General features: G+C 38.3%; 1 protein-coding gene across 1 annotated transcript; it reads left to right on the top strand.

Annotated features, from left to right (window-relative positions):
* Positions 1 to 410: 410 nt before the first annotated feature.
* ace (angiotensin I converting enzyme (peptidyl-dipeptidase A) 1) lies at positions 411 to 27,404 on the top strand. Its single transcript, XM_079594470.1, has 25 exons — positions 411 to 752; positions 8,212 to 8,382; positions 8,474 to 8,561; positions 10,474 to 10,617; positions 10,711 to 10,902; positions 11,462 to 11,559; positions 11,638 to 11,810; positions 15,002 to 15,225; positions 15,307 to 15,451; positions 16,207 to 16,305; positions 16,413 to 16,535; positions 16,642 to 16,853; positions 17,784 to 17,926; positions 18,001 to 18,159; positions 18,394 to 18,481; positions 19,232 to 19,375; positions 19,601 to 19,792; positions 20,653 to 20,750; positions 21,218 to 21,390; positions 22,265 to 22,488; positions 22,569 to 22,713; positions 24,290 to 24,388; positions 24,488 to 24,610; positions 24,697 to 24,884; positions 26,835 to 27,404. Exons 1-25 carry the CDS (start codon positions 543 to 545, stop codon positions 27,020 to 27,022), a joined length of 3,843 nt encoding a protein of 1,280 aa, XP_079450596.1. The 5' UTR covers positions 411 to 542; the 3' UTR covers positions 27,023 to 27,404.

The following is a 27,404-nucleotide window of genomic DNA, read 5'->3' as shown; positions in this document are numbered from 1 at the left end:
TTGCTGACAATGCAAACCCAAAAAATTAATGTTAATGAAATGTTCATATAAAGAATTTTGATTGCAGACTTTGGAATCTTGGGAAACCTCAACATTAAGAAGTCACTGTTAAGAAGTTTGCTGAAAAGGATGCAAAATTACTAGGATCTGAGAATCTCATTACTGTCTTGGAGAAACAACTGAGATATTAAGAAATGATTTTTTTCCTTCAATCAGTGTCCAGTAGAAGTTGTAAGAGACAGGTAGAGTGAGAGGCTGGGAGAGAAGAGGAAGGGGAAAGGGGAAAGTAGGAGGGACAGAAAGAGAGAATAAGAGGAACTGTGTGTATCCTCCAAGAGAGAGGTGGGTTGGGTTAAACTGGCACTTAAAAAAGCTGACTGGGATTGTTCTGTGCCTGATTAACAGGGGGAAGAGGGAGAGAAGGACAGAGATAGGAAACACACACTTGACGGGAGCATCCAGCAGTGATTGTGAAGACGGCTCCTCCGGGAACTTTGATTCCTCCACTTTTCCCATTCCTCACATCGCAGCTGTAGTCCATTATGCACCGGGCAGTGGTGTTGCTGACTCTCCTCAGCACGAGCGCAGCTCTGAAACCCGAGTGGATCCCGGGGGATTATCCTATGACAGAAGAAGGGGCCGAGAGGTTCGTGAGCGACTACAACTCAACCGCCGAGGAGGTCTTTTACTTCAGCACAGAGGCCAGCTGGAACTACAACACAAACCTGACTGACCACAATTCCCAGCTGCAGGTAACAGTCAATGTGTTTGACAGACATCCAGAAACATTGCTTATATAGTCTGACAGGGTACAGCTGCCAAACGTGATGTATATAATTCAAGACTGACTTCCATGAATTTAGGTTGTATGGTTGTATGGTTCCCTTTTTGTTGCATATGAGGCTGATGAATCAGCCATTTCAACAGCTCTTTGGGCAGCCTGTTATAACATATTTTTTGTCTTCCATTATTCATTTTATGATTTATAGTTTTATAGGACTCTTGTAAAGTTTCACTAAAGGGTGAGTTTACTTAGTAACATTCTGCAAAAGTGTAACAGTTGAGTTAAATGACATGACTAATCATTACAATACTCCCACATGTCATCATCTTGCTGCTCTTTCAGAGCTTAGGAATGAGCAACTTTGTCTCAGAAAATAGACTAAAATGAGATAATTGTTGAACTGAGGTAAGTTGAATGAAAATGATGGTGGTTAGCATGGCTGAAAACATGGGCTTTGAAGAATTTGAGGAGAAACATGGTTTGGATGGAGTTTGAGCACAAAATTCTATTAAGAATTGGGTAATAACTGGGGGTTTTTTTCTCAAAAGAAGAATCTGAGAAGACTCACACAAAAGTCTCCGTTTGCTCTCTGTTCAATATCAATGCTGTCAAGGAGAAGCAATTGAAAAGCTAAACACCCGTTTGGGATTTTCTTTCCTGTGGGATGTTAAGTGTTGTGCATTCCATAGTGTAAAAGTCCAACACATGTTATGCAATGCTGTCAGATCACATTTATGATTTCTGATATTCCGAAAATGCCAATCATTATTTTATGGACAATGTTATAGCGGACAACCAAGAAATTGTTGATTTGAAAAACAAAAAATAAACTGTAAATGCTGTGAATTTAACAACATTACAACACGGTATGAAAAACGGATACTAATTTTGAGTTTTGTCTAAGATTATATTTAACATTGTTTTTAAATTGTCAGTGCTATTAAAAATGAAATTTTACCAAGTGTTAGATGATGGCCAAGGTTATCTACCATGTAAAAAAAAATGATATGATCAATAAGTTATAACAACATATGTTTTTACATTGCTTTAACTCATCAAAATGTTTTAAGTCAGTTTAATGTAATTTAAGTTGAAATGACAAACATCCAAGCTGATTGTACTTAAAAAAATAAGGCAGCAACTTTTTTTACAATGTAAAATTAATTAAATATCAAATATCAGCGATACCGAAAAAAATGGTAACACTTTACAAAGAGGCTCCATTTGTCAGCATTAGTTCACTACATTAGTTAATATAAACTAACACTGAAAAATATGTCTAAAGCAAGTTTAGTAAACTTGAATAATGTTAATCATTAAAAGTTTTGGTTCCACTTTATGTGACGTAGTTACATTGTACTTACTCAAATATGCACTGAGTAATATCAGTTATGCTGTATGGACTTAGAGTTACTGTTAGGCTCATGGTTAGTTATTTGTAGTAATTATGCATAGTTATTACTATAGTAAGTACACAGTAATGTGTAATTACTTCACCTTAAAATAAAGTGTTACCAAAGTTGTATCTCTTAAGATTATTTAATGGAACTGAGCTAACGTGAGCTAACACTGAATGCCAGTGTGATCAGTGCAGAGGCGAGGTGGTCACCATTGCTCTTCCCACACACACACACACACACACACACACACACACACACACACACACACACACACACACACACACACACACACACACACACACACACACACACACACACACAACACACACACACACACACACACACACACACACACACACACACACACACACACACACCTCCTTCAGACAGCTGTCTCAACACTATTTCACAGCTGTCTCAACAGTCGCTCACAGTTTTTCAAATTGATGCTGGCACCGCACTCGCTGCTCAACATCTGAGCGAAAACCTCAACAAAAAAGGCAGCAAAAAAGTTGTTAGAAAGCTGGGCAGAACCCGAGCAGAGCCTGGTGTGGTGTCTATTATTTCAGACACATCAAACGAGTCGATCAAAGAGCCTCCGTTTCGGGCATCTCTATTGAAGGCGGCAGGCCAGGTTGTTGCTGTGAGCGAGGCTCTCTCTGACTGCGTATGAAGATAAAGCAGCATTGTATGAAAGCAACACACCCGTCGCACTCATTCCACAGAGAGCGCGGTCACAGGACACCCGGTCATGGTTGCTGGAGCAGGGATTTCTGTTTCGCATTTATAGGCATCTTGGTGGTGTGCGTTCAACAGATGAACCGTGGAGGTTATGCTAATGTAGCATATGCTGATGTTGAGGACTGCAGGGATTTAGTGTAAAGCAAGGGGAAAAGGGAAGCAGCTTGGAAAAGTGCAACAGTATGCTACTTGAACTTGGGCTTCGTAACTGTAAACTCTTGCGGAAAGCCCCGACTCCAAATGAACAGTGATGCTGTGCATGATGTCAAGCAAACATGGCGTCACCCAAGATGATAGTGATAGAGATTCGTTTTAAGCAAATAAAATGCATATATGGAGTCAAAATTCCTGCATTACATTATTATGATAAAACCTTTTTTGCAGATTTAGGTGCTTAAATGTTTCAAATGAGCTTTTCTGTTGATCATTTTAAAATTATTTAACACGGATGCAACAAAAAAAGCAACATTTATAGCAATAAAAAGCTGAGAAACTCAAGTTTTCTGTCAAAGATTCAAAACGATGATCAAAACGTGAGTAGATCGAGTCCATCAACACAGTCCTATAACTCGTCCTGGGTCAACATTTCATCCGGTAATATTAGGCTGTTTTGATTTTAATACCGTTTAATGTTTGGGGAATGTGTTATTTTACATGTGCAGAAGTAATGTATCTGCTTCTTCATCGCCTGTGTTTTGATTTGGAGAGAATTCTTTCATTATATAGCGCCCCAGTTCTTGCGATTTATGCTAACCGCTCAGATTTTGTTAGCTCCCATTAACACAGTAGGCACAGTTCGATAGCGAAAAATGCAACCTATAAGATTGTGCTACCAGCATCATATTCATGTTTGAGGCTTTATTAACATCTACAGTATACCCTAAACCTACCCTTAAAACAATGGAAATATAGTGTTGGTGGTAGCACAATCTGATAACATTTTTCCGTCAGAAGTTCAGAACACTCTCAAACGTATAACAGTGAAAACATGGAGTTCCCAGAACGGAAGTGTTGCGTCATATAAATGACGGCAAATTCTGTCAATGGCAGGGAAAGAGTTAATATAAAGCAACTTGCTGATATTTATATATAATTTTTTCTCTTGTCCTCAACCGAACCACAGGCACAATGGTAATCCAAAAATGGCAAAATAACATTAAAGGATAATTCCGGTATTTAACACCTTGAGTCTATATTGTAGTTTGTTTTGGATGAACAAGAGTGGTGGACAACATTTTTTTGACAATAGTTCCTCTCTCGAGTTTTTGACTATATAAGAATTGGCCATGGACCCATTTAACATTGGAGTCAATGGGCATGTCTTAAAATGTCATTAAAACAACCTTTAACATTAGTTTTCAAAACTGTGCAACTCGCCGAGTGATTAGTGATGTTAGTTGATGTTCCAGAAACAAAAAGTGTTGCGAAATACAGTTTCTGTCGTGTTTTATTCGTCATTGAGCGGAAGTTACACGGTTGTGAAGTGTCTGAAAAAATAGTTCCACTATAGCAAAATAAATGGATTGGAATCATATATTGTGACGATATATTGTTTATAATCATCAACGAACACCACTAACCACTCGGTGAGTTTAACAGTTTTGTAAACGAACATTATTGGCTGTTTTAATGACATTTTCGGACATGCCCATTGACTCCAATGTTAAATGGGTCCATGGCCAATTCTATTATAGTCAAAAACTCGAGAGAGGAACCATTGTCAAAAAAATGTTGTCCACCATTCTTGTTCATCCAAAACAAACTAAAATATAGACTCAATGTGTTAAATACCGGAATTATCCTTTAAACACTAACATATGTCCTCCAATATTAATCTTGTGCAAAAACACAGACAATTATGGTTAATTTGAACAATTACGCTCCTTAGTCTGTATAAAATCATGCTGGGAAAAGCATTTATTGGTAATCTACCTCAATTAATCACTTACGTGATATTCAGAGATTTTATTAAGGTAGTAAATCACTTTATTTTTGTGATTCTGATTTTGTGATTTAAAGTGTGCAGCAGTAGAACCATATTTAATGCCAAATATCTGATTTGTGCCAGTGTTTATGTAAATGCATCCATTGAGTCTGCATTATTCATGCAGCGAATTCCACAAATCCGCTTTCCTCCCATGCCACTCCCATACATTAGATGCAACCACTTTCACCGCTCACTTTTTGTGGCAAAGTGGCCATGTGTAGCCCATCATTTCATTCCTGTATTGAGTGAGGCCAGTCAGTGCATCATATCACACAGAATCTTTAAATTAATAATAATAATAATTCATTACATTTACATTTACATATAAATTAGCCTCTAAAAAGCACACACACACACACACACACACACACACACACACACACACACGCGCGCGCGCGCACACACACACACACACACACACACACGCACGCACGCACGCACGCACGCACACACACACACACACACACTGTTTGGATCCTTCAAGGACAAAATGAGGTGGAAAACGCGTGCAATCTGCTCTGAAAGCTCATATCCCATACCCATCAAAGATCATCCGACAAGAGAGAGTGTGTTTAGGGAGGTTTGCATGTTTCAGAGCCAAGTGCACATGATTGAGCTCTAAAGCTTGTCACCCTTTTGATGGTGTCAGTCACAAGTTATTATTTTACTTTTGTATCAAGCCTTGAACCTTGCACCCAATTACGACTCATCATCACTTTCTTGCATAAACATGACAGAACAAATGGGACCTTGGAAGAAGAGGTGGAAAAACAAGAAGCTAGCAGTCTTTATCTCTGAGGAAAACGGAGTGTGAACAAGCAAGTGAAGGATAGGAGATAATAGAGATAAATGCACATGTCACCAGCTTGTTAATCAGTGATGGAGGAAAAGAAACTGTGGAAGGGAGCTCATCTCCACTCGGGTCAACAAAGGCATCACCCCATAAACTAATGAGTGCACTCGCAGTGACAGGGCCAATGTGCCCCACGGTCATCATAACAGGGAAGGGATGCTGGGGTCAGACGGTCCACAGTGGGACACGGTACAACTTCAAAAAAGCATGACGCACCCAAGACCAGGAAACAATAAACCTTTTGGAAGAATGTGTAAAAATTTTAGGAATTTTAACATTAAAAAAAGAACAAATGCTAGAATAAATCATGTTAATTTGTTAAGTTACCATAATATATATGTAACCCGCTCTGTGTGGGCCTCGAATCCGCATCTCCAGTGCGGGAGGCGGGCGCTGTAACAGGAGGCTAAAGACCACAGTCTCTAGCGTCAGTCGCTCATCTTGAGATCAGGGGAGTGAGGTTTACTTGCACAGCGACTACTTAGCTGGCCTCTGTTACATTATATACAATAAAAAATATCTGAATTTTTCACTGCTATAAAATCTTTTTTGGCATGCAATGAAAAATGTCTTATAATGTACAGCAAAATAATAAATTAAATTCAATAACACGATGCATATATGTACAGCATTTTTTTTTGTGATCTGATTATATTTTATTTAAAAGTTGTTTATCACTGTTTTTTTATCATCACTTATGCATATTGCAGGGACGTTGCACGGATTTTATTTAGTTAATGTATAATGAATTATTTTAGTGTCATGTGTGCCACACTTATGGCAAGAGAATTGTGTTTTAACTAGTCTATAAACATGTTACTTTAAGTTTCACTATACTTAAGTAGACAGATATCACTAAAAGAAATGATAACTTCAGGAACTTAATCAGATTTTGAATCATTTGTATCGACTAAGCTACTCGGTAATGCTTGTTTTTGCATGCTAGCTCATTAGGGCAATTCAGTTGTTTCATTTTGTCCCTATTTTTTTATCTCACCACATTCAATGTTTGTTTATTAGTCATGATTCATGGAAAGTCCATTTGTTATGAACTTCAGTAAACTCCCTGAATATTTGTCTTAAAGAGATAGTTGACCCAAAAAATGTAATTCTGTTATCATTTACCCACCATCATGTCATTATAAAACTTTATGAATTGTATTTTTTTTGGTCTATTCAATAGTTGTCAATAAAACGGTTTGGATAACAGCATTCTTCAAAATATCTTATTTTGTGTTCTGCAGAAGAAAGCAGTGCATAATTTAGAAGGACATTTTGGGCGAACTTTCCCTTTTAGTAACATATAAATCATGAAGCTTTGAAATCCTGTTAGGAAGCTCAACGCTTGGACAAACACCCAACTTCACCTCTATATCCTCACCCCACAGTATCTTAAAATACACCGAGTCGGAGCAGTCATCGTCCCAGACAAGATTCCACATTCTCAGCTCAGTGATGTCTAACATGACCACAACAGACACACAACTGTTTTCTGACATATGAGCTAGCAGGTGCTTCACGAGATCGTGTTGGAATTGTTTCAGGTGCTTCCACAAGAAGAAATGAGTTCCTGTCAGGATTCAAGGGATAAATTGATGGATGGTGCTAACTCAGCCACCCCATTTCTATCCCTTGTGGCTGCAAAAGCAATCCAAGCTCTTATTGAAAACATAACAAGACAGAAAGAAACTCAAGTATTGAGCAAGAGCCAGAAATGATTATTAAGAGAGATTGCACTGAGAGAACAGAAAATCATGGGGATGGAACGAGATATGGGAATATGACACATTTCTCCCACAAAAGCATAACATGTTACTGTAATTATTTTCTGAAATGAATCAACAAATTGCATTCGCTCTGTAATCTTTCTTAATTGATTTTCTTACTTGATCAGGATTTATTATCTTGAAAAGTGGGGGTTACATACCAACAGACCCGGTTGGTTCATTGAAGGAGAGGGATTTTTATTTTATTTTAAATTCTATTTAACAATCAGTGTGGCGTGTGTATTCAGATTTCCAAACAACTTAATGGTTTGAAGCAGTCTGAAAAATCCTTCACTTCATGTTTTATGGGGCCATTCCATAGACATAATGTACAAACTGCACAAAGTCTGTATTCCCGAATCCTAAACCTACCCATCAGAGAAAACTTTCTGCATTTTTAGATTTTCAAAAAACACCACTTAGTATGATTTATAAGCTATTTTCCTCATGGGGACCAAACAATGTCCCCACAAGGACAAAGATTTCTACGGAGCCCCTAAGAAGACATGGTGGTGGGGGACAAAATGAGATGGGAGGAAAAACAATCAATAAGTTAATGTTTTTTTTTGCTCTCTCACAAATATTTTTTTGCATTCGCCCGAGAAACTTTGCGTTCGCTCATAATAATGATTGGACTCATTTTGCATGAATATTCTGACTCTCTTCACTTGTTCCTCCAGGTGTCTGCATCTTTGGAGGAACAGGCATTCACAGAGGCATGGGGTCTAAAAGCAAAGGCTACATTCTCTGATCCTCTCTTGGATACCTTCACTAATCCAGACCTGAAGAAAATCATCAAAAAGATCAATGTTCTGGGACCGGCCAATCTCCCAACCGCAGAGAGAGAGAGGGTGAGTTGTCATACACCACTGACGCTGTGGAGGAAAGAGCTCCTGATGATGCATCAAGATTGGGTTTTGATCGCTCTCTTTGTTTTCCCAGTACAATACCATTCTGAGCCAGATGGACAGCATCTACTCAACTGCAAAGGTGTGTCCCACTCCAGAGGAATGCTGGTCTTTGGAGCCTGGTGAGAAACACTCCCAACACTTTGTTGATGTGTGTCAGTAAGGGTCAAAGTGAAGGTGAAAATTCATGTATACTCAAAAGAACATACAAGTGCTTGCAATGCAGCCAAATAATTATGTTTTAGATAACGTGAGAATCAAGCTAAAGATGGTTAAAGAGATGAAACAAAGAACACTAATCACAACCCAGTATACAAAATTGGCAATGACACCTTTGCTGACAGTTTAGCTTTTAAATGGAAAACATTGTTAGAATGCTAGACAAAGGACAATTTTGCAGCTTTAAAATGGAATATTTATAATTAAAGTTGCTATTCAGCCTAAACAGCCTGCTTGGAAGTGTGATATTGCTTATACACAACAGTCAACAATAAACAACAATGTAACTTAATATTTTTTGTTCAGCCAACAAAACCTCTAAGAAACACAAAGTAGTGAATGATTCAATGACTCACACATAAAGATAGCCATTTGTTTTGTTTCTGAAAGAATTTTTTGTTTTGGTCAGAGCCATAGGCTCAGAGCCATTTATGGGCAAGTGCTTCGATATACGGTGCGGTTGCACTTCGGGCGACCCGAGTTCGAGTCCTGGCTCGAGGTCCTTTCCCGATACAATTCCTCTGTCTCGTCTCCCATTTTTTCCTGTCTGTCATCCTATTGTATCTAAATAAAGGCAAAAAAGCCAAAAAATAGAACTAAAAAAAAAAATGTCATGGAGGAATGCACAGAGGATGAATTTCGCATGAGGGTAAATTATTTTCTCATGCATATTTTACAATGGGCATTGACCAACAAGAAAGTTGCTTGGATTGAAAGATACATCTTCACACAAGATACAATGGAAACATGAGGACTACTTATACAACAAGACTAATGACCAACAAGAAACACCTGTGAACAATAAAGATAACCAACCAATCATAACATGACACATACTGTACAGTAGAGAAGCACAAGACATGATCACATGAGGGCAAGGAAGTCACATGACAAGAAATCAGGAAACATGACTGAAGGTTTGTTCGACTTGAACCAGCGCTGCACAGACCGATCGGTTTACGACATCAAAGTACCGCGAGAGCGATTCAAAAGCATAAGGAGCCGTCTACTTTCTATTCGCTCTCGCGGTACTTTGATGTCATTCATCGGTCTTTGCAACGCCGGTTCAAGTCGATCAAGCCTTGAGAATGTCTAATTAAAGAAGTGAACCAAAACACAAAACCAATCGTGACACACAAATACTGGTATGCAACCTGCAGAAAGAATTGCTGAAAAATCCCCACCACTTGCATTATTCTCGACATTTAACTTTAAAATGTTTAAGTCTTATTTTTATGTTTTTTTTTGCCAAATTAACGAAATGTTGCATTTGAATTATTTAGCCTTACCTAAAAGGCATTTATCTGAAGAGTGCACCATTACATCCATATCACACGCAACACTATTATAAGACAAGTTTATTTATAGAAATATTCAAAACCAATGAACCAAAAAAATATCTGTTAATTGTTTCTTTGATAAAGTTCTAACAAAGTTTAATTCATGTGACCATGCATGAATATAAGTGCAATGGATGTGTACTCTTGCACTTTGGAGAAGGGAAAGAGCCACAAACAAGTAAATCTGATCTAGCTTAGCTGATGTCCATCAACTCTGGCCACTTAATTGATCCTGCTATAAGATACAAAGCTTTAGTCAACATGTTTTATATTATTTGCTCCTAAATGCTTCCGGTCAAGACGTTTTCCTGAGAAACGGCACTGATTTAGCTTCTGCGAGCCACAAAAATCCAGAACACTGTTGTAAACAAATGCCCTTTTTTTCTTCTGGGGCTCATTTGCAAGACTCAGAAACTGTTTTACTGTTCAGTTAGCATTAATTATTATGCATTTATGCTATTTATGTGTCTTTTAGAGCTCTCAGAAATCATGGCTACGTCAAGAAGCTATAAGAAGCTTCTGTATGCCTGGGAAGGCTGGCACAACTCCTCAGGAGTTCCACTCAGATCCCTCTACCCTGAGTTTGTGGAGCTCAGCAACAAGGCATCTCTGATGGATGGTAAGCGAGTCATTCTTTTGGATGAACTGAGGGGGGAGAAAGATAAAGAAAGTGAGATCTAACACCCATGTTCTTTTTATCTGATCTTCTCAGGCTTTGAAGATACAGGAAAATACTGGCAATCCTGGTACGAATCTCCAGACTTCGAGCAAGACCTAGAGAATCTGTTTAAACAGCTGGAACCTCTCTACCAAAACCTGCACGCCTTTGTCCGCCGAAAGCTCTACGACTACTACGGTCCTAAATACATCAACCTCAAGGGTCCCATCCCTGCCCACCTTCTGGGTGAGTTCCTTTGATTGAGAAAAATACACATTTTTTCATGAAGACCATCCCTTGTGGAAAAGAAGTAAACTTTAGCATACTTTTTTAAAGGACTTATTACAGAAATATTATACTTTAAAATAATATACTTAATTGTGAATTGGATGTACATTTACTGAAGTAATAACATGTCATAAGATATAATATCTTATGGCATTTACTCATAGTAAATGCATCTTGATTTAAGACATTTTAGATATTTGGACTGGAAACAAGACATAAACATAAAACATTTCAGCATTTTTTTTTAAATTAAAATGAATTACTTGCTATTTAAAATTAAGTAAAAATTGGTTTCTTAATCCACTTAATTAGGACTTTATATGTAATTTTTATTATTACTTCTATAGGCACATTTATAGAAGGTACTTAAATTGAACTAAGGCCTAATGGCTTAATCTAAACCCTGTCTGTGAAACCAGGCCAAAGAATGATATTTAAAACATATTTTTCATCATTTACAACAATAAGTGTTTGAGAGACTCAAGATGATGTTCTCATTGTGTTTGGTTTCTGTTAGGCAACATGTGGTCACAAACGTGGAACAACGTCTACAACATGATGGTCCCTTTTCCTGACAAACCCAATGTAGATGTGACAGACACCATGATTGCTAAAGTAAGCTATATCTCAATGACTAGATAATAGATAATACCTGAGCGCTCCAGAGAGTGTTAAAGTGAGTTTTGCCCATAGGGTTATAATGCCACTCACATGTTCCGGGTGGCTGAGGAGTTCTTCACCTCTCTGGATTTGATCGAAATGCCTCCTGAGTTTTGGGACAAGGCCATGCTGGAGAAACCAAGTGATGGAAGAGAGGTAGTTTGCCATGCCTCTGCGTGGGACTTTTACAACCGCAAAGACTTCAGGTACATGAATCGTATCACAAGAAAGTGGTTCATGCACTCTAAAAAATGCTGGGTTGTTTCAACCCAATTTTGGGTAAAATATGGACAAACCCAGCCGTTGGGTTAAATTTTTACATTACATTTTTAACCCAACATTTGGGTTTGTCCATATTTTACCCAAAATTGGGTTGAAACAACCCAGCATTTTTTAGAGTGTGTAGCTCACTGGACGACTGGGTTTTAGATAGGGTTTCTGATGCTTGTGGATTTACTAAGGCAACTATCCTCGCATTTGGGTGTAGTTTCACATTTGGCACTTTCATGTCCCACGGGTTGATTATATTAAAACAGTCTTTTAAACATTCCTATATCCATCAACTTTTTAAATGCCTTTAAAGATTAGTTTTACTCCCAGAGCCATGCAGCCTTTCAGTCTTGAAAGATAAAAATCCATCATAAAAATGTGAATTATTACACTGTAAAAATGCTGGGTTGTTTTAACCCAATTTTGGGTCAAATAATGGACAAACACAGTCATTGGGTTACATTTTTAAATTGCATTTTTTATCCAACGTTTGGGTTTGTCCATATTTGACCCAAAATTGGGTTAAAACAACCCAGCATTTTTTAGAGTGTACGTTTAAAACTATGATATCCTGAGCAAAGAGTGAAATAAACAATTCCAATATTTGTTGTGTGAAAATAACTTGGTTGTAGTGTCATGTTTTGCATTAGCTAATGACATCATTCATCAGAGGTGCTGTTTACACCTGAAATAAAGATGCGTTTTGGTCAATCGGATCACAAGTGGATGAGGCTAAATGGTGTAAATGGGGTCTAAAATGTTTTAAGCTTGTCCACTTTCGACCACTTCAAGAGTCAAAAACACATTCAACTGGATTGCTTTCATAGTGTAAATGCTTAAAGGGATAGTTCACCTAAAAATGAAAATCCTGTCATTAATTTCTCATTCACGATTCCATGCTGGTGGAATGACCTCCCTACCCTCGTCCAGAATGCAGAATCCCTAACTACATTCAAAAGACAACTGAAAACTCATCTCTTCCGTGAGCACTTGACATAAAAAAACAAAAAACAAAAAAAAACCTTTTTCTTTAATCCTCCCTTGTTTGGCTTATGCTACTCTGAGCAATGCCTGAACTTTGTATTTTGAGCACTTCTTGCGTTATTTTTGCCTCTTCACGATGACTCGCTTGTTGTAGTCCCTTAGTTGTAAGTCGCTTTGGATAAAAGCGTCTGCTAAATTACTAAATGTAAATGTAATGTAAATGTAATTACTCACCCTCATGTCGTTCCAAACCCGTAAGACCTTCGTTCATCTTCAGAACACAAATTTAAGATATTTCTGCTGAAATCCGAGAGCTTTCTGACCCCCCATAGACTGCAACGTTAGGATACACTTTATTTCAATAATACACTTTATACATTCTACTAACTATAAGTAACTTTTGTTAGTGTAGTAGACTGCTAGGTTAGGGTTAGGAGATAGATAAAGTTGACTTGTAGTTGCCAAGTTACTTATAGTCAGTAGAATTTCTGTTGGGGGACCAACAAAATAAAATGTTAGCAAATATTAAACAGACAGTCTACTAATACTCTAATGACAGTTAGTTGACATGTAGTTGGAAAGTTACTTATAGTTAGTAGAATGTCTAAAGTGGACTATCGAGATAAAGGGTTACCCAATGTTATTACCCCTTTCAAGGCAGTAAAGACATTGTTAAAATAGTCCATCTGACTACAGTGGTTCAACCTTAATGTTATGAAGTGACGCAAACACTTTCCCTAGCCCTCCACCTTCCCCAGCACCACCTGCCTAGATCTGCCTTCTCCCTACTTTCCTTGCAGCGGCTCGTATCCTATTCCCTGTATTTGCATGTCTAGTGCAAAGACAAAGCCTATGCACATTCTATTCTTACAGTATTAATAGATAGTTGTCATGATTGAAATAACAATGAAAACTATTTCTAAAGCATGTAATAATCTTAGTGTAACGAATGAGTCCACTGGAGGCAAGTTGAAGAGACAGCAGGAAACTCAGACCAAGAACATAGATAAGAAACATTCAATACCAGACAAAGACACAGGGCAAACATAAGGGCTTAAATACACAGAGTAATTACAAGACAAAGAACACCTGTGAACAATGATCAGACGATTTACCAATGACAACATGACACAGACAAGGGAACACATGGCAGGATCACATGACTAGAACAGGGGATCACATGACAGACAAGAACAAGGAACAAAACCCACAATGTGACACTTAGTTAATAATATCGAAATAAAGTGATATTAGCAACCTACAAATGGATTGTTTAGTTTCTAACATTTACTAATACATTATTAAAATCTAAGAAAAAATAAACTAACAATGAACCGTTGTGTTTTTAGCATTAACAAAGATGAATAAATACTGTGACAAATGTATTGCACATTAATATAAATGTTAGTTAATACATTAACTTTCAACATTTATCAAGAATTGCTAATGGTACTGTAGGCTATTCCTAATTGTATACATTTCCACCATGGTTTAATAAACACTACATCATTTGAGGTATGGTGTATAATACAATATATTATGAATATTGTTGGCTCTTTTGACAAATTACTTTTTTTTTGGTTATAAGCGTAAATGCATAAATGTAAGGTGGAAATAACATTTTTTTTTGGAAATTTCCATTACATTAAAACGTTTTTCTACTCTGATGCATGTATGTACAATTTTGAACACAATATTGTGAGTGTGAGACTTTTGAAAGAATTGCTTTCCAACTAATTTCAAACTCTCCTCCCATCTTGCCTATTGTTCGGCAAGAACTCGTACCCCAAACTCACTCTCTCAATTGTTTGAGGCAATGTTGTGATGTCAAGCCCAGTAAAGCTAATCAAACAAACATACTGTAATTCTGTTTTGGTGCTGTAAAAATATTGGCTGCTTCCCAAACTCATGACAATGGTTGAATCAACACTGCGGTTTCTGATTGGTCAGAATGATCAAATAAACAGAACGTTTTGATAGCATCACATTGTTTAGCTTTTCAGGGAAAGCAACCTACAAATGGATTGTTTAGTTTCAAAATATCAGCCTGGATTATATCATTATTTGAATATAAAAACAAAACATCATCATCAAATATTATTGAGCAAAAACCAGCTAAATGTTTGTGTTGGGTTGTGTTTAGAATCAAACAGTGCACTACTGTGACTATGGAGCAGCTTTTCACCGTGCATCATGAGATGGGCCACGTGGAATATTACCTCCAGTATAAAGACCAGCCGGTCAGCTTCAGAGGAGGAGCCAATCCTGGCTTCCATGAGGCCATAGGGGATGTGCTGTCTCTTTCTGTGTCCACACCTAAACATCTCCACACCATTGGCCTTCTGGACCAACTGACCGAGGATGCTGGTGAGCCAAAGATGTTCAGAATGATACTTACAGTATAGTGTAAACCTCTGATAAACTGATGAAGTATTTGAAATTCCATAGAGAGTGACATCAACTACCTGTTGAAGATGGCTTTGGAAAAGATCGCCTTCCTTCCTTTTGGATACCTTATTGATCAGTGGCGCTGGGGTGTGTTTAGTGGACAAACACCGCTTGAACGTTACAATGCAGATTGGTGGTACCTCAGGTAAAAACCAGTGTCTCATAATGGATCGTTGTGGTCAGCAATCGATCATTTGTGCTGTTATCTCATGGATAGTTCATGATCATATTGATAGGTAACATAAAGAGTCCATAAAGGGACATGGTGAGAGGGAAAAAAATATGAGATGGTAGGAAAAATTATGTTAATGCTTTTGCTTTTTTTTTTGCGTTCCCTCAAGACACTTTGTATTAACTCGCAAAAATGTTTGCGTTCCCCCGAGAAACTTTTCGCCCACTCGCAAAATATTTTCCCTCCAAGAAACTTCTTCGTAAGTGAATGCAATGTTTTTTTCCCCCTGGCATCTCAGATTTTTTTCCCACTCCCATGTCCCTTTTAGGGGTCCATAGTAACCCTCCTGAACTGATGTCTATATTATTATTCTTTTTTTTAATGAGACATCAAAACTAATCAACAACTTTTATTGTAATGTCGAATCAATTTATGATTTAAAATAAATGGTGCAAAATTGTTTAAATGTCAAAAACATACTTTTGCTTACTTCTCTACATACACCACCATTCAAAAGTTTTATTTATTTATTATTGTAATAATATTTCACAATATTACTGTTTTTATTGTATTTTTTTAATCAAATAAATGCATTAGCTTAGGAGACTACTTTCAAAAACATAAACAAATATTACCAACCCCAAACCTTTGAACAGTGTAATTTTTAAAAATTAAATTAAATCACCAGTACTTTCTTGAATTGATTGATATTTTATTTATTTTACTAGGACAAAATACCAAGGCATCTGTCCACCAACCAGACGTACAGAGGAACATTTTGATGCTGGAGCAAAATATCACATTCCTGGAAACACACCGTACATCAGGTTGGGTTCTTATCATGAGCTTCCCATGATAAATAATCAAAAATCAAAACTCTGATTTACACAGAGAAGATAGGCTAACTATTTTTTCTTCTCATCTAATCTTGTAGATACTTTGTGAGCTTCATTCTTCAGTTCCAGTTCCATGAGAAACTATGTAAAGAGGCTGGACAAACTGGAGCTCTGCACAAATGTGATATTTACAAATCGAAAAATGCGGGAGCTGTTTTACAGTAAGTATTGACTATACAGATCGACTGATGGTGGGTTGAATGAATCATCACAATGAATGGAGAGTCTTTACATCAGGACTGAGTGTTATTGTATTGTTTTTGGAAGGAAAGTCTTAAAGGCTGGCTCTTCAAAACCTTGGCCAGAGGTGCTTCAAGAGGCTCTGGGCACTGACAAAATGAACGCCAGCTCCCTGATGAGCTATTTTGAGCCAGTTACTACCTGGCTACGGGAACAGAACAATAAAACAGGAGAGACGCTGGGCTGGCCTGATTTTAATTGGGTGCCACCAGTACCAGAAGGCTACCCTGAAGACATTGGTAAGACTATCTTTATTAAAGTTGGTAAACGGAAGTTGCGGCTTTTCTTCTCTATTGTGACGTATATCTGAGTGAAACAGCTTCTCGGACAAGAAAAAAAAAGTAGGGTGGGACTTGATTTTGTCCATCTGGAATTGATTGGATGGTTGTGGTTTGCTATTGGTCGATCTCATGTGAGTGACAGGTTGCCCCGCCCTCGCTCCAGTAAACACGATCAGAGAAGAGATGTTGCTGCAAGAGGGAGGGGAAGTTATTAGTACTAAAGATTATGAAGCACATTGCATAGATAGATAATTTATTAAAAAATGTTGCAATATTCCATAATAAATACAATTTTGATTACACTGCTTCACCACATAAACAATTACGGGATGTGAAATATTGATTTTTAGAAGAAACCGTTTTATAATCGTACCTGTTTATTGTCTACAGTGTACAAAACAATCGTTCTAGAAAACAAGACGAACAATTTAACAATATTTACGTATGCCTACTATTGAAGTCTATAGTCTGGCCTACTGAAGTCCTCCGGTTTCATTTAACAGTAATTATAGTCAATAACTGAGAGGTCATCTGCTGCGTTTTAATGAAACGAGAGAGAGCGTGTCTGCGCTGTGGTACGAGAGAAAGGCTCATTATACAGCATTGCTAATAACTGATCTCAAGTTTTTTACAGAGCCACGTGATAAATCAAAAATGATATAACACATTACAAATAGCACGTTTAGTCATACCCCCTGACCTGCAGAAAGAGGAAACGTTGTGTTTCTTAGCTGCAGTTGCCAATTCCATGGTTCCCCGACAGAATTAGGCTACTTTTAAACCATTGCTGCGACTTAAGTTTTAAACATGAAATTTTATCGTTATTTTAGGCCTACAAAGCCTCCTCAGAAAATTAGCAAAACTCATCCTCATGTTTTTCCTTAAAAGCCACAGGTAAAATAACAGATGAGATGCAGGCCAAAAAGTTCTTGGAGGAATACAACAGCACAGCCGAGGCGGTCTGGAACGCTTATACCGAGGCCTCCTGGACCTACAACACTGACATCAATGAAGCCAACAAGCAGATCATGGTGAGGCTCAGACTGCTCTGTTACTACAACAACATTCATTCTCAGAGTCTCATGCTGCTGTTTTTTGGCTTTAGCTGCAAAAAAACTTGGAGATGGCCAATCACACCAAGATCTATGGACTAGAGGCCCATAAGTTCGACACCAGTGACTTCCAGGAGGAGTCGCTGAAGAGAACCCTGATAACACTGAGTGACCTTGAGAGAGCTATACTTCCTGAAGAGGATCTCAAGGAGGTACAGAGAGACAGACAGATAGATAGATAGACAGAGACATTTCTTTATTGCTTTGCAACCATACATTTTTACCATTGAATGTCTTGCCTCACTGTAAGTGCAATACTGTAAATGTGTTTACAAACTGAAGGCTAAAATGTATGATAATGTAACAGGTCAAAGTTGTTGTTGATAGAGCTGAACTTGTGTTTTTTGGAAGACTAAAACATGAACTCATATTTTTCATGTTTATAGTACAATAATTTGCTAGCGTCCATGGAGACCCTGTACAGTGTAGCGACAGTCTGCAAGGATGATTCAAATTGTCTGTCTTTGGATCCAGGTGAGTTAACTTTTACTAGTTTTGCCATACCGTTTAAAAGTTTGGGGTCAGACCTTCTTTTTTTATTTTTTTAAGACATTAATATTTTTTATTTAGCAAGGATGCATTACACTGATCAAAAGTGACAGTAAATACATTTATAGTCTTACAAAAGATTTACATTTCATATAAATGCTGTTTTTGAACATTCTATTCATCAAAGAATTCAGATTTTTTTGTTAAACAGTTTCCACAAAAATATTAAGCAACATTTTTTCTTGAGTAGCAAATCATCATATTAGAATGATTTCTGATGGATCATGTGACACTGAAGACTGGATTAATGAAGCTGAAAATTCACCTTTGCATCAAAGGAATAAATTATATTTTATATTACATTAAAATAGAAAAAAAATTTGTACAAATATTTCACAATATTACTGTTTTGGTGAGACCTTAGTGAGAGAAAAAAACATTAAAAAATCTTAGTAGACAAGCTTACAACTGATCATGCATTTCAAAGCAATGTGTGGAATTCAGCTCATAACGCCAAGTTACTAAAATATTTGATTTGATGTTTTAGAAGTTATATACATGCTGTCTAAAAACCCACTGTGTTTTTGTTAGTTACACTAACTGCAAACTGTTCATAGTGAAACAGTGAACAATGAAAGTGCTTATAGAGTCTGTTTTTCATATCTCAGCATGCCAAATTGATCACTCCAACCCCCCTATGCTCCGGTTTTGATGTGTTTGTGTTTTGTTTTCCAGATCTGAATAAGATCATGGCCGAGTCCAGGGATTATGATGAGCTGCTGTTCGCCTGGCAGGGTTGGCGTAATGCCTCGGGCAGAGAGCTCCGCAACAGCTACAAGAGATACGTGGAGCTTGCCAACTTAGCTGCAAAGAGCAATGGTAAATGCCTGAAAATAAAGCACTTCTTGTGTAAGGATCTCTTGCAACACAGGACAGCTGGAGAAATATATTTAATTTGAGGAAGATTGATGAAGGGAAGATTTTTCCGGCTACATTTTGAAAGAGTACAAACTTTTTCCAAGTGGCAGGCAACAAACACTGACTGACTCACAATAAGAAAAGTTCAAGAGATCTTTCTAATGTTGATCGTTTGTCCATTATCAGGTCACACGGATAATGGGGCGTTCTGGCGTTCCCTGTATGAGACCCCCACCTTTGAACAGGATCTGGAGGCCTTGTGGAAGGATCTAGAACCGCTCTACCTCAACGTTCATGCTTATGTGCGCAGGGCACTGTACAAGAAATATGGATCAGAACGCATCAACCTTAAAGGACCAATTCCAGCTCATTTGCTCGGTGAGAGATGAACTATTCACATTAACGTGATTTGTACTTTTTATTGCAATATGCTTTGGTTAGAAAGTCTTTAGTCTTACCAACAATGTGTAATATTTTACATTATCTAAACTCTCTGGCCCAGTAATATCAGGGTTTTCCATACAATATGGAAAACTGTAGAACGATGCATTGTTGAAGAAATCTACTAGCTAGTCACGACTATTTCCCCAAACCGCATTGTCGCAAATTTTTCGTTCATTCACGTTGGTTAATGATGCCACACAGGTGTTTGAGTAATGGAGTGATGACAGAGAGGAGGTTTTAAGAGGTTACTTTACTTTAAACCAAATCTGAATTCTTGCTACCTCAATTCAAATTCTGCAATTCAGAAGTTATTTTCGAATCAATTCTAGTCCTCCAACCTTAAATCTTTAAACCAAAGCTTTCTTTCACAGAAGTGGCTAAACACAGAAAAGGATTCAGTAAGACTAAAGCAAAGGCTAAAGTGGCTGAAATCAACACTGCTTCTGCTAAAAAGTACTTTGCGGATTGCCATCTTTTTTTTAGTTGTTGAGGGATTATTGATATTCTGTAGTTGTTTGCGGCAACTCCAAAAGAATCGACAGGATTTAATGTGCATTCAAAATCATCAAGCGTGACTGTGTGAGTGTGTCTGTACATATTAGGTATCCACGTTTGGGAAATTGTGTGTACTTGTGTTTGTGTGTATGCAATGGTTCCACTTCCACATGACTAGAGATTAAATGGCTTGGAATTCCAATCCCAGTGGTTTCCTCCAGTGCCAGTGGTATATTACACCATCTCTCACATCCTGCCGTTCAGTTGGCTGACATTTTTCTCTGCTTGTTTTTTCTCAGGAAACATGTGGGCCCAAACATGGTCTGGGATCATGGACCTTGCCATTCCGTTCCCTGGTGCCACACAAGTGGATGCTACTCCAGCCATGATTGCCCAAGTAAGATCAAAACTGAAAAAACATTATTTAATCTATTCCCAGATCACAGTCTGAACTCTTGGAAAAAATGTCCATGTGTCATTCTCCGAATGCTGCGGCTATTTACATTAAGAGTTAAAGAAGGAAGATGTTGTTTACACTGAGAGCAAATAGTGGTAGAAACTGTTTGCACCAAGTGTAAATAGCAACAAATAGCATATTGTTTACATTGAGTGCAATTAGGCATGAATGACATATTGCATGCCTCCTTGTGCATACAAAATGTCATTGGATTATTGGAATTCAGGCAGTTAAATTAAATATTTGGGAATTTAAACTGATATTTCCTCAACTAAATGCAAAAGACATAAATAGCCTTGAAACTTTTTTTGGTTTAGAATCTTTTAGTAAAGATGTACTGTGCAATGGCATATAAATCTATATTAAACTTTGGTTTCCATCTAGTAAACTGCTCTTTGGTTCTTCAGGGTTGGAACGCCAAGCGGATGTTTGAGGAATCGGACCGGTTCTTCACTTCTCTGGATCTTCTACCCATGCCTCCTGAGTTTTGGGCCAAGTCCATGCTGGAAAAGCCAACTGATGGCCGTGATGTGGTCTGCCATGCCTCTGCTTGGGACTTCTACAACCGCAAAGACTTCAGGTACATGCCTCATATCACAGCAAGATGGTCATACTCAGGCATGGTGGCACACTCTCAGAAAAAAATGGCACAAAACCTGTCACTGGGACAGCAGTCCTATGGTACCATTTAGGTACTTATATGTACACTTTTGGTACCAATACATATGTACCTTTTAGGTACTAATTTGCACTCTTGGTACAAAGGTGTAGGCCTACCTTTTGGAAGGGTACTGCCCCACTGATAGCTTTTGTACCTTTTTCCCCCCAAGTGTGCAGGAGAGGTGAGATAAATTCAATAAAAAATGCTGTGGTACCACATATAAAAACCAATACGATATTTTGACAAAGTTAGTTTCAATAACATCCAAAAATGGATATTTTAAATATATTTAAAATGGACTACATATACAATGCTTACTAGAGTATCCCCTTGTGAAAAAGAAGTGCTTAATTGTATTGAATGTGTACTTCAAATCTTAAAAGTATGCTAAAGTGCACTTCTTTTGATCAAGCGTCGTGTTATTAGCTTAGGAACAAACTCAACTGGAATCAATTGCGAGTTAAGTCTTTGGATGTGGAGCGTTATTTGTATAATGTATAAAGTTTCTATGAACAGTACAGTGTTTGGTTTTGTCTTGATTCAGTCACTATGCTGCCTATAGGCAGTAAACAACAACAACTCTGGCTAGTTCCTATATATTTCACAGTTTCATCAAGATGTCTGCCAGGCCAAATAAACCACAATTTCACCTACTCCTGTTATTCATTTCATAAGGGGAGGATGTTGGAGCTGAAATGACATCTGAAAAAACAGCTTTCTAGCCTTTTCCTTCCCATGTGTTATTTTGTGAACCTCACTGTGAACCTTTTCCCCATCCTCTTTCCATCTCTAGGATCAAGCAGTGCACGGTGGTGACCATGGATGACCTTATCACTGTGCACCATGAGATGGGCCATATTCAGTACTTCCTGCAGTATAAAGATCAACCCATCTCTTTCCGTGACGGCGCCAACCCTGGATTCCACGAGGCCATTGGTGACGTATTGGCCCTGTCAGTCTCCACACCTAAACATCTTAAGACCATTGGCCTGCTGGACAAGGTGGAGGAAAATAAAGGTACATCCGTAATGAAGCTTGCAACAAAACACACGTTAAATGCCAATCCAAACTCTTAAGTGTTTTTTACTGGTCTGTAGAGAGCACCATCAACTTCCTGATGAGCATTGCCTTGGATAAGATTGCCTTCCTGCCTTTCGGCTACCTGATGGACCAGTGGAGGTGGAAAGTATTTGATGGAAGGACCTCAAGCTCAGAGTACAACAAAGAGTGGTGGAACCTGAGGTGACCATTCTTCTAATCCACACCGTTAAAGGTGTAGTAGGGCCCTATGATTTCCGTCATGCAGAATCCAGTCCTACTGTAGAAGTCTCGGAATTTGGCAAATTTGGATGAATCAATCAAATGTATGGCTGTACACTCAAATCATAATATAGACTAGTGTCTGTGAATGTTAAACCACAAAAAGACTATTTACACAGGAAGTCTAATAATAATAATTCATTACATTTATATAGCGCTTTGATATATGATATATGATGATATATGGGCCATGATGGACAGAGGCCACTGGGCAAATTTGGCCAGGATGCCGGGGTTACACCCCTACACTTTCGAAAGACATCCTGGGATTTTTTTGTGACCTCAGAGAGTCAGGACCTCGGTTTAACGTCTCATCCGAAGGACGGTGCTCTTTGACAGTATAGTGTCCCCGTCACTATACTGGGGCGTTAGGACCCACACAGACCACAGGGTGAGCGCCCCCTGCTGGCCTCACTAACACCTCTTCCAGCAGCAACCTGGTTTTCTCACCCCGGATTTCCACCGGCTGCGGATCGGCTCCGCTGCATGTCGGCTCCGTGCTCCGCTGTCCTTCAATACCCACCAGGTCCGGATTTGTTGGGGAACGGCTGCGGCCGAGGACCCACGAGATCTCGCTAATTCACGTGTGATCGCGCGATATGTAGTTTCGATGAACAGTACCACCAAACCAGGAACAGTTTTCCGCCATGATCATCATATTTTCCGCCAAATATGATCCGCCATGATCACGGTGTATTTTTATTTAGAAAATTAAACGGATCTTTTATTTTGTTTTGGTTTGTTCTTTTTTTTGCTCGACTTCCTGTCCTGCGCACTCTGCCCTGTAGTGCTGCGGAGCTCTTCGGCATCCGGCAAAAATAGAAGCTCTGCGTATCTGCTCCGGAGGGCTGCCGATCCGCAGCCGTTCCTTAGTTGGTGGAAATTAGGGGTCAGGAGGTCTCCCATCCAAGTACTAACCAGGCTCAGCCCTGCTTAGCTTCAGTGGGCAACCAGTCTTGGGCTACAGGGTGATATGGCTGCTGTTGTCTACATGTTCTGTGTATCTCTGTGTGAATGAGTGGCACAGTTTGATCTACACACACTCAAGCACACGTGACGCTTGTGGTGTTTTTCATTTGCGACAAATGCGACTGTCACTAGACTGTGCAGTAGTAATCCAAAGAATGAGATGACGCTTAGTTTAACTGTATTGACTGTTCTTTTATGGTGACTCGGACGCACAAGCATCTGAATCAACCACACACATTTAGCATAGCTAATAAAACATTGCTCTTGGTAATAAATTAATGCGTCCTTAAAGTTATACCCACCCACTGCTTGAATTGGGCTAGTACATGCCCTCGCTTCTTCTTGCGTACCGGCACTTCTGACATGTTACCGTTACCAGGGGCTTCACTAGACCCTTTCTCTACTCGTACACAAATCTGTGATCGCTTCAGTCCCCTTTTAAATAGTGTTTAAATAGCCTTCAGTTATATATTAACATGTAAATTGTGCAATATGTACATTTTTTTACTTGTGTATTTTATTGTAACAGAATGAAGTACCAGGGACTGTGTCCACCCGTACCTCGCACTGAGGACGACTTCGACCCTGGTGCAAAGTTCCACATCCCAGCTAATGTGCCCTATGTCAGGTATATATAACAATAAAATAAATCATCAATGTGAAAATATCTATAATGTTACACAACGCAGCCTTTGGATTGACTGTATATTTGGTTTGGCTCCAATAGGTACTTTGTGAGTTTTGTAATCCAGTTCCAGTTCCACAAGGCCCTGTGTGAAGCCGCCGGTCAGCCAGCACCGCTCCACAACTGTGACATCTACCAGTCCAAAGAAGCAGGGAAACTCCTGGGGTCAGTGAATTACTGATGACAAACTGAGACTGTTTACAGTTCTACAAGATTTGATAGAATTTCATTTTTGTCTACTCTTGTCTCAGTGATGTGATGAAGATGGGCTTCAGTAAACCCTGGCCTGAAGCCATGACTTTGATTACTGGCCAGCCCAAAATGTCAGTCCAGCCTCTGATGGAGTATTTCCAACCGCTCATCGACTGGCTGGAGGAGGAGAACAAAAAGAACGGGGACGTCCTGGGATGGCCAGAGTACGACTGGACACCATACAAAAGTAAGCATGGAGTTCATGAATCGACATCCAAATGTTGGTTTACCATTCAAGTTTTTTTTATTGAAAAATAAATGTGCTTCCGCTGGGAAACTGGAATGAATTTCAGCCAAATGAATTGGAACAGTATAAAATTGTATTTATTTCTTGATCATCAGATGTGAGTTAACCAATCCCAACAACAACTTCCCAAGCTCCAACACCATTTTAAATCACTAAATTTAGGTGATTCTTCCAATGGATAAAATATCTTTGCTGATTGTAACAATAAAAAGTCATATTAAAAAAGATTTTCAGTAGTTCTAAAAATTTGGAATGTGTTTTTATTGAGCTTTTTTAATCTATTTAAATATTTTGGAGTACTAAAAGGTTAACTTTTGCCAAAATTCCTCTATTTTGGACTAGTTCCCTACCCATGCGTCTTAACTTACTTTCTGTAAAACATTTAGAAAATGTATAAAATACATTTATGAAAAGCTGCCTTTCATAATGCTCTTCATAAGGATCAGATTTTTCAGTTAAAGGTGCACTGTGTAATTTTAGCGGCATCTAGTGGTGAGGTTACAAATTGCAACCAACAGAAGTTACGGTGGCCGACAGGAAAAGATAAGCAGAGAGTAACCAGTTATAGCCTGGCTAACGCCAGACCCAATTCTCGTTGAGACTTGGGTCTGGGAACCACATGTACATTTTCTCGTATTTGAGGCGTGGTTTACGAATGCCCGGCGCCGTTTATTGGGTGCTAAGAATGTCTATCAAATGCGCCTGTACGTAGCTAATAGCCAATCGTTTCCATTATACCAGATGACGTATGTAGAGCGACAGAAATTAGACAAGGAAGAAGACGATGGGTAAGATATTTTTGTGTAAACAATGACGTTCAGCGACTATTGCCGTTTGTGCAAGATAAACATGAGGGTCGCTCTTCGCGTCTGCTGCCATGTTGAATCCATAGATATAAACAAACTGCTTAGCTGTGTCGCATACAGTAGATGTCGTCATCGCCTTGCTGCTCCCCCCCCGTTCTGTGATTGGTTCCCTAGATGAGGCGAAAATCTGGTCCATGGTATCCAGACTGCCTTTCAGCGTGAATAAAATCGCGCTGCACAAAGGCAGTATGGGGAAACCCAGGGCAGGCTAAACCAGTTAAGCAATGATGTGTCTTTACAAAGATAAATTAAGAAATGAGGTTTACTTAATTATTCAGTAAAACGATGTTATTGCGAATATTATTGTTACTTGTTCATCATTGTGTCAGTGTTTTATTCGCTGACTTTAGCTCGCTTCTTTGCACGAAGAACAACATAGTGACGAAGCGCGTTTGTCCGTTTAGGGCCACCGTAGAAACATGTTGGTGCATTTCAATGCGGCCGTGCTGTATGTAGATAGAAATGGCTCATTCTAAGGTAATAAAAACATAACAGTTCATTAAGTAAGGTCTTTATACAGCACTGAATAGATACAGTTATGCATATTATATTGTATTTCTATCAACAGATCCTCCTAAATGCACCTTTAACTTGTGTACAATTTCATAATCGCTGATCCCATTACTGTTATTGCCATAATATAATAATAAAGTTTATAATGGAAATGAGAAGTTAAATGGGATCTCAGTGACAGAAACTCAAAATTATAATTCATTTTAAGATGTTATAATATTTAAGATTCAACATTTCTCAGTTTCATTTAGTTTAACTTGATGAACTAAAATAACAAAAAATATATAGACATATTTAAAAAAAAAATACAAATACAATTAACATGGAAACTGTTAATTTAAAAAAAAAATGAATAAAAACTATAATAGTATCTCAATGATACTAAAGTGTAACTATTTTTTTCCCCAACTTTTTCTCCAAAGATTAAACAATGTCATTACCATCAATATCAAAATTCCAGACCATGGAACACTAACAGAATGCTCCCACACTTCTCACCTGTTCGTTTCAGTGACGTCCGTGCCGAAAGCAGCCAGCTTCCTGGGATTGAGTGTGAATGAGTCAGGAGCTGCAGCGGGTCAATGGATCCTGCTGGTCCTGAGCATCGTCTTCCTGCTCGCCATCGTCTTCTTAGTCTACAGATACAGGAAGACTAAACGCTTACAGGACAAATCAATGTCTCAGATGGAGCTCAAGTAAAATTCTTCAAAAAGGAAACTTCTATTCTTACCATGCAGTCATTACTTTTTGACAAGATTCACCTCTTTTTGAATGTAATGTATATTTATTATTTTTGGTCAAATTTGTTTGACTATGCAATGAAAAGTGACGTGTAATTTATTTGTAAAAAAAAAAAAAAAATCAATGTTTGACTGCTGTTTTCAATTATTTGTATTGTCTTAACTGTGTGCATTTCTGATTGACTCTACTGGTAAACCTTTATAGAATATAAAGAATTATACAGACGTTCTGGCTTTGCTTATTGTCTGAGCGCAGGAATGTTTCGTTCAAAAAAGCAGCCTTCAGTTTTTAAAAATATTTTAATATCAGTGCAATATATATAAAAAAGCCTTTAAATATG

This window comes from Phoxinus phoxinus, assembly GCF_949152265.1.
Source record: "Phoxinus phoxinus genome assembly, chromosome: 21".
In the NCBI taxonomy this organism is placed as follows: domain Eukaryota; kingdom Metazoa; phylum Chordata; class Actinopteri; order Cypriniformes; family Leuciscidae; genus Phoxinus; species Phoxinus phoxinus.
The sequence above is the reverse complement of the archived record's forward strand: the minus strand, read 5'-3'. Positions and strand labels throughout refer to the sequence as shown.